At 47.4% G+C, this 8,157-nt stretch overlaps 1 protein-coding gene across 5 annotated transcripts; it reads left to right on the forward strand.

Annotated features, from left to right (window-relative positions):
- The first annotated feature begins 510 nt into the window (after window positions 1-510).
- Window positions 511-7,834, forward strand: zbtb1 (zinc finger and BTB domain containing 1). 5 transcript variants are annotated; one of them, XR_004928998.1, is made up of 3 exons: window positions 2,226-2,365; window positions 2,554-2,673; window positions 2,754-3,418. XR_004928998.1 is itself a non-coding variant. In XM_036130563.1 (2 exons), the coding sequence occupies exon 2, from the start codon at window positions 5,808-5,810 to the stop codon at window positions 7,809-7,811; it is 2,004 nt and encodes a 667-aa protein (XP_035986456.1). In that variant the 5' UTR covers window positions 511-623; window positions 5,804-5,807; the 3' UTR covers window positions 7,812-7,834. The 5 variants fall into 5 exon arrangements, 3 of the variants coding, with proteins under 3 accessions (XP_035986456.1, XP_035986455.1, XP_035986458.1); XM_036130563.1 differs by lacking the exons at window positions 2,226-2,365; window positions 2,554-2,673; window positions 2,754-3,418 and adding exons at window positions 511-623; window positions 5,804-7,834; XM_036130562.1 differs by lacking the exons at window positions 2,226-2,365; window positions 2,554-2,673; window positions 2,754-3,418 and adding exons at window positions 659-803; window positions 5,804-7,834.
- Window positions 7,835-8,157: the final 323 nt, after the last annotated feature.

Here is an 8,157-nt window from a genome sequence, read left to right on the forward strand (position 1 = left end):
GACTACAGTAAGGTTATGTATTAATACAAAATAAATAAATAAAAAATACTTAAAATACTTCACTCTTTTAATTAAAACTCTTATTAAAACATATTAAAGTATTTTATCATCATTCATTTATATTACTTGTTTAAGTTATTTAATTGTTAAAAAAAGAAGAAAAAAACAATTCCAGGGGCCCCAAGCAGCCGCTTGGTTCGCTTCTGCCTCGGGCCGGCCCTGCATAGGATAGGACAACATAATAAATATAATAAATATAAAACTGTATTTTTTTATTTATTTTTTTTCGCTTTATTTATCTGGCCAGTTATGTATCTTTGCTTTTATTTTTAATTCTGTCAGTTTTGGTCCTCCATAAATACATGAAAACAGAGAAAACCTGCAGTTGTGAGCGGATGTTTTATTTTGACAGCAACAGTTGTGACCGGATGCGTTTTATTGTGACACTCTGTGACGGCGCGGCGTCTCAGTGCGGAAGTTCTGACGTCCTGCAGGAGAAGAGGAAGGAGAGGCGCCGCTTCGTCTCAACTTTCCGCCCGAAACGCAGCAACCCGTCCGGGGAGGAAAAAGCTCCGGCTCCCCGGGAACAACCGCCCTCCGCCGCTACAGAAGCAGCTCCTCCGGTGAGTTACCGCCTCCCTGGCCGGTCCGCGGAGCTGGCCGGTCGGCTGAAGCGGGGGGGAAATGAGAGAAGTCCCCGCGGCCTGCTGCTGAGTGCGGTGGCAGTGCGGGGGTGGCGGGTTGTTTGCGGGAGAGATGTGGCTCCGTAGCGCCGATGTCGGCATTCAGTCAGCCCCCATCCGGTACGGATTTTCAAAATAAGTGTTGCCCAGGAAAATAAGTAGGTAATAATAGCGTAAATACTCAGGATGTATGGGAAAATTGATATTTAGATTGCTAAGTTTTTATATATATATATATATATATATATATATATATATATATATATATATATATATATATATATATATATATATATATATATATATATATTATGTTTTAATCACATCAGTAATGTGATAAATGCATTTTTTAAATCAGCGGAAAACAAGTTTGTCAGGGTAAAAATAAATAAAATAAAAGATGCAGTAACCTGGTAAACTTTAAACTGGCACTTTGCAGAAGCACGTTTGGGTTCAATGATACCCTGCAGTATATTCTTAGTAGGAATATATTTTAAAAAGTTCTCCAGATCCTCCAGATATGGATGACATCGTTAGGTGACCCCGGATCTACTTCTTGTTTCTGACCCGGCCGTCCCAAATCTGATGAATCCAATCTTTTGTTGACTTGGATGTTTGTGGTGATGCTGGAAATTTATACCCTGAGTCATTCTGGGGTTTCTAACCGACACCTGCAGGTTCTCAGTCCAACCAGCCAGGTAACAGGAGCTGCTCAAAACCATCAGTGGCACCTGAAGAAAAGTCCCTCCACAGCATGACGCTGCCACCACCATGCTCCTCTGTTGTGCAGTGCTGATGTGTCTTCGGGCCAAAACGTTTTTCTGTGCGGTTTTAACAACTGGCAAAATTCCCTGAAATATAATATTAAAGATTTTAAAAACATGAAAGTGCAGCTAATATCTCAGCGAACCCGTTTAGCGTTTTACCTTCAGCGCTACGGAGCGACTCAGACACAGTTTCTCCACCGAGGCTGAACAGTTAGAGGACCCACATCCATACCATGATTATCTGTCAGTCCAACCAAGTCCTACTTATTGTACAACAAAAAAAAGACAGAATAAACTTTTTTTCCAGCAACCTTTTACATGTAAAATGTCTTCATTGAGAGGGATATGGAACGGAGGTCAAACACCAAATGGACCAATTAAACTGGTTCTGATTCTATCAAATAATGAAATGGCATTTGACATTTAATTAATATAAATATAAATGGATTCTTGACACATTTAACTTTGTGTTTAATTAATTTTTAAAAAAGTTCTACAAATATAATTTTATTTATGTATGCATTTTCAATTTTCAATATAGAAATATTTATGTATTTTTTTATTTATTTAAAAAGAAATAAATATTTGTTTTATAATCTGTATTGATAGATGCACACTAAGAAATAAACTATAATAAGAGTTTATGAAAGATTAATAAAACATAAACATTTTAAACAGGGTTGATTATAAATGGGAATATTCCGCTTCTGTTGCTCTTCATGAGCTGCGTCATTTATTTTGAAAGTCCAGCTTCCGTAACTTCCGGTGGCGGCTAGGCTAGCGGCTAGCAGCTTCCCGCAGCTAGCCACGGAGTGCTAATCTCCATTTTAGCTCCGGAGCGCCACCGGCCTCTTCCCGCTGCCCACGCCCGGACTCAGCGCGTCCCGCCCCGGCGCCGCGAGCAGCGGACAGCCGGTAAGTGCGCCGCGGCTCCCGCTGAGCTTTCGCGGCCGTAAGCGGGTCGTTTGGGTTCTAAACAAAGTTCTGGAGACTTTTTATTTCTCTGTTTTTATCACAAAGTTCGGTTGGACGGAGATAAAAAAAATAATAATAATAATGCTGCCGCGTTGATGCTGACCCAGAACTTCGCCTCTGTGGTTCAGAACCAGAACCGACCCGGCCGCCATGAGTTCTGCTGCTCTGCCCGTTTAACCGGGAGTAAATGGGCCGGTTGTCCCGGGAAAAAGGCCCAGAAAACAGGAAAGTTCTGCAGAACTTCACATGTCAGCTTTCTACAAACACATTTATTGTTTCTGGGAACCAGAACCGGCTTCGATTCCGTCCTGATTCTAACTTTCTTTAGGAAAAGATGTAACATCTGGACCGTCAGAACATCACGTCTTCTCGGTACATCTGCACAGACGTCTTGTAGAACCGAGCCCAGAAGTTCTGGAGATGTTGACCGACAGAACTCCTTCTGGGTCGCCATGCAGTCCCAGACAGAGACCAGAACTCTGGGCCCGTATCGTCTCTTCATCTTTGGGTTTTCTTCCTGCTGCAGGGCAGGTTCTGGTCCAAACATCTGCTTCCTGACCCGGATGACAAATCTTCAGGTCCATTTGCAGAAGGTCCGACCCAAACCTGCAGGAACCTCCGGCTGCTACAACCGGACCCGGCATATTGTAGAGTTCTGATGACGTTTTGGATCGGTTCCTGCCGGTTCTGATCTGATGCAGCAGAACCACCTGGCGCCGTGTTGCTGGGCTCTGGTTCTGGTGTTCTGGCTCCACAGCTCCTGGGTTCTGCTGGTTCTGACCCGGTTTAACAGCCGGTCCACCCAGTTCCTGTTTAGTTTGTTTGCTTTTATGTTTATTAAACAGTTTTAAAAAGCCGCTTTATGACGAACTTCCACGCTTAGACTGGGTTCTGTTTGGAAGTGGGAGGAATTTTAATTTTAAAATTATTCTTTATTCTCATCGTTCGTCTGAAAGGAACCTTCAGTTCCTCATTTCCTCCGTAAAACTCGTTATTTATGCGAATCTTTAAAAAACTACAGCTAATGATGATGATTTAATCTAGAGCAGATTAGCAGAGCCGACGTCCATTAAGATTTAGCTCCTGCTAAAATAATAATAATAATAATACATTTTATTTGTATAGCGCACTTTAAAATCTTGCGACTTCTCAACGTGCTTCATGGTTCCAGAATAAACAAGGTTTAAAACAATCTAGAATAACAAATCCTAAAATAATCAAGATTACAAACATAAATTTAAAATAATTAAATTTAAAAACATGACATCTAGAATAATTAAGATTCAAAATGTGACAAATCTAAAATAATAAAGATTAGAAACATAAATCTAAAACAGTTAAGTTTAAAAACATGACAAATCTAAAATAATGAAGATTAAAAACATAAATCTAAAATAATGAAGATTAAAAACATAAATCTAAAATAATGAAGATTAAAAACATAAATCTAAAATAATGAAGATTAAAAACATAAATCTAAAATAATCAAGATTAAAAACATAAATCTAAAATAATCAAGATTAAAAACATAAATCTAAAATAATCAAGATTAAAAACATAAATCTAAAATAATCAAGATTAAAAACATAAATCTAAAATAATCAAGATTAAAAACATAAATCTAAAATAATCAAGATTAAAAACATAAATCTAAAATAATCAAGATTAAAAACATAAATCTAAAATAATCAAGATTAAAAACATAAAACTAAAATATCAAGAGTTAAAAACATGACAAATCTAAAATAATTAAGATTAAAAACATAAATCTAAAATAATCAAGATTAAAAACATAAATCTAAAATAATAAAGATTAAAAACATAAGTTTAAAATTATCAAGATTAAAAACATAAATCTAGAATAATCAAGATTAAAAACATAAATCTAAAATTATCAAGATTAAAAACACAAATCTAAAAAAATCAAGATTAGAAACATAAATCTAAAACGGTTAAGTTTAAAAACATGACAAATCTAAAATAATAATAATAGTAGTAAATGGTATTAATAATAGCATTAAAATAACAGTTGCAGTTAAGAACAAGGAAATCATGGGGGAAGCGTGGAACAAACGAGTCGTTCTAAAAGTATTCACACTCCAAACCTTTTCACACAGAACGCCTCAGTGTTTGGTTCAGATTTCATGTGATGGACCCAAAGCAGTCAGAACCTTGTAGAACCTCCTCTGGCTGCAGGTCTCCCAGGTTCTTCTCTGTGCAGCTCAGTCAGGTTGGATTCAGGTCTGGACTTTGACTAGGCCGTTTCTAACCCCTGGATCTGCTCCCATCATGCCTCTGTGTGTTCAGGGCGGTTGTCCTGCTGGAAGGAGAACCTCCACCTCAGTCTCAGGTCCACCTGAGCTGTGGATCTGTGCAGCTCCTCCAGATCTAGCGTCGTCCTCCTTTCACTCTGCGTTCAGATTAAATTATGCAGCTCGGCTCGTTTAGTTCCAGGCAACTTTAGAGGAAGCTGTGCCGTTTAGCGTCCCCATGAGTAGGGGTGGGTATTGCCAAATAAGTCACGATCCGATTCTATCACGATGCATCACGATACTTGAATTATTGCGATGTATCGCGATGCATTGCGATATTTTCACTGAACACTGTTAGAAAAAATTACAGCGATTAGCAGAGGCTGACTGGCTGTGTATGATCTGGATAGTGTCTTCAATTGATACATAACTGAAAGCAACTGAATTCATCTATAGCTGTATTTATTGAAATGACTTTTGGAGGTATTGCCATGAAAACACATATTACTGTAACTGGACACAAATATTATTATTATTGGACTGGACACACTGACAAAAAGTGCTTAGGATTTATAAAACTTAAAATAACAAAATAAGGACGTCTTCAACTACGGAAAACAAGTCCAGTTGCTTTGTTTTTTACTTTTTTTTTTTTTGGAACAAAATAAGGATAACCAGTGCCGTTTACTGGTCCTTTAAACCAATGATTATGTATTCCACTTGTTTTTGGCTGATGTTCGCCAACCATTCATGCAATTTTATTTATTCATTTTTTTTAAATTAGTAATCGATGCTTGGCGTCAAGAATCGATGTAGTAGATCGCGAAAATTAGAATCGCGATGCATCGTCATGACGATTATTTTGCCCAGCCCTACCCATGAGAGGGTGGAGAAGGTCTAAGATCAGGTGAGCAGCAGCAGCAGCGATGGTCTGGATGCAGACGTGATAATCTGAGAGGCAGACGAGGAGGAGGAGGTCTGTGGTTGTTCTGATCCGGTTGGCTTACAGAAACCTCCGGCGGTGCAGCAGTCGGTGGTTTCCTGCGACCCGGTGGAGCGGCTGGAAACCCCCGTGCTGACGGCGTGAGTCGGCGCGGCGCTAACCGTGTCTTCCTGTCGTCTGCAGGGCGATGGCGAGGCCGAGCCACAGCGACCACGTGCTCCAGCAGCTCAACAACCAGCGGGAGTGGGGCTTCCTGTGCGACTGCCTCATCGCCATCGGGGACATCTACTTCCGGGCCCACAAGGCCGTGCTGGCGGCCTGCAGCTCCTACTTCAGGATGATGTTCATCCGCGACCAGCAGGGGGCGGGGCACCTGGACCTGAGCAACATGCAGATCAGCGCCGAGTGCTTCGACCTCATCCTGCAGCTCATGTACCTGGGCCGCATCGTGGTGGGCAGCTACGAGTTCGAGGAGCTGAAGGCGTCCATGTCCTACCTGCAGATGTACTACATCCCCGACTCGCTGGAGGACCTCCGCGACATCCGCAGCTCCAACCTCACCCCCTCCTCCTCCTCCTCCTCCACCTCCAGCTCCTCCGCCGGGCTCTCCGGGGGGAAGATGATGTTCGGGGTGCGCATGTACGAGCAGCAGATGCCCGCCGCGCCGGAGGGAGAGCTCCTGCCCAAACCGGCGCCCGGCGGCGGACGCCCGGCGGCCGCCAGCCGGCCCGTGGCGGCGGCGGAGGAGGCGGCCGGCGGCGGCGGCGGCGCTCTGGTCGTGGCTCCGCCCACTACAGACGGAGCGGCAGAGCAGCCGTGCGACCTGAGGAAGAGGCCCGGCGGCAGAAGCTCCGCCCTCAAAGACCGGCCCCGCTTCGGCCGCACCTACACCTGCGACGACTGCGGCTTCTTCTTCAGCTGCGAGAAGCTGCTGATCGAGCACATCCTCACCTGCACCAACAGGAAGGCCTACCACCCGCCCCGCGGCGGCGCCGGCGCCGAGGGCGGCGACAGCTCCGGGAAAGGCGAGAGCTCCGCCTCCGACAGCGCCGAGGAGCAGAGGGTCGTGTGCAAAGGCGAGGACGACTGGGCCGACTCCCAGCTGCCCGTCATGGCCGCCGGCGCCGCCGACAGCGAGCCCGGCTCCACCCGGAGCATCAAGACGGAGCCGGAGGACGGGCTGTTCCCCGACGTCGACGTGGTGCAGGTGGGCGAGCACGCGGCGGCGGCGGGCGGCGGCGCCCGTAGAGCGAGCCAGGAGGCGGAGCCCGGCGCGTCGGGCCTGGAGAGCTGCGGCGAGTCGGCGGACGGCGCCCACCTGCCCAGCAGCAGCGACTCGGGGATCCCCGCCAAGATGCGGCGGGTGAAGGACGAGCGGCAGGAGGCGGACGGCGCCCCCTGCGAGCTGTGCGGCGCCGTCCTGCCGGAGGAGGACAAGTCGGGCCACTACCTGTCCGACCACATGGGCCACATCTGCGCCTGCGGCCGCTGCGGCCAGGTGCTGATCAAAGGCCGCCAGCTGCAGGAGCACGCCGAGCGCTGCGGCGAGTCGCACGGCGGCGAGTCGGACGGCGAGGACGAGGCGTCGCTGCCGGAGGAGGAGCCGCTGCTGGACGCGGCGGACCTGGCCTGCCCGCACTGCGGCCTGCTCCTCCACAGCGAGAGCCTGGCGCTGGAGCACGCGCTCTCCTGCCACGACCACGACCCGTTCCGGCCCGCGCTGCTGGAGGACGGCGGCGGCGGCGGCGGCGGCGGCGGCGAGCCCGACCACCGCCGCAAGCACTTCTGCGGCATCTGCGGCAAAGGCTTCTACCAGCGCTGCCACCTGCGGGAGCACTACACCGTCCACACCAAGGAGAAGCAGTTCACCTGCCAGACCTGCGGCAAGCAGTTCCTGCGGGAGCGGCAGCTGCGGCTGCACACCGACATGCACAAAGGCATGGCGCGCTACGTCTGCCCCGTCTGCGACCAGGGCACCTTCCTCAAGCACGACCACGTGCGTCACATGATCTCGCACCTGTCCGCCGGCGAGACCATCTGCCAGGTGTGCTTCCAGATCTTCCCGGGCGGCGAGCAGCTGGAGACGCACATGGACGTCCACCTGTACATCTGCGGCGTCTGCGGCGAGAAGTTCCGGCTGCGCAAGGACATGCGCAGCCACTACAACTCCAAACACACCAAGAGGCTGTAGGGAAGCCGGCGGCGGTTCCTGGAGAAAAAAAAAAAAAAAGCCATAAATGTGAGAACCAATCAGGCGCCTGGGATCTGCACTTTGACCCTCACAGGTGTGGGGACTGCTGTGATTGGTCGCTTCAGGCTGTCAGACTGCTCAGAGCAGAGGGGGGGGGGGGGGGGGGGGTCGTTTGGTGCTGAGACGGACCCGACCCGGTTCCAGGTGCTGTCGTAGAACCGGGTTCTCCTCCATCCTAATGGTTCTGGTGGAACCAGTCCAAACGGTTCTGATCTGTGAGGTCACTTCCTGGTTCAGAACCCGGGCTTGTTTTTTTTGTAGCCTAGATCCAGAAGGTTCTGTGCTG

The sequence above is a fragment of the Fundulus heteroclitus genome, unplaced genomic scaffold (assembly GCF_011125445.2).
Source record: "Fundulus heteroclitus isolate FHET01 unplaced genomic scaffold, MU-UCD_Fhet_4.1 scaffold_36, whole genome shotgun sequence".
Taxonomy (NCBI): domain Eukaryota; kingdom Metazoa; phylum Chordata; class Actinopteri; order Cyprinodontiformes; family Fundulidae; genus Fundulus; species Fundulus heteroclitus.

Excerpts from the sequence above, each read along its gene's own strand:
- zbtb1 (XM_036130562.1), top strand. The coding sequence starts at position 757 with ATGTGGCTCCGTAGCGCCGATGTCGGCATTCAGTCAGCCCCCATCCG. Across the intron at positions 804-5,803 it reads ATTCAGTCAGCCCCCATCCG|GGCGATGGCGAGGCCGAGCC; the intron begins GTACGGATTTTC and ends TGTCGTCTGCAG.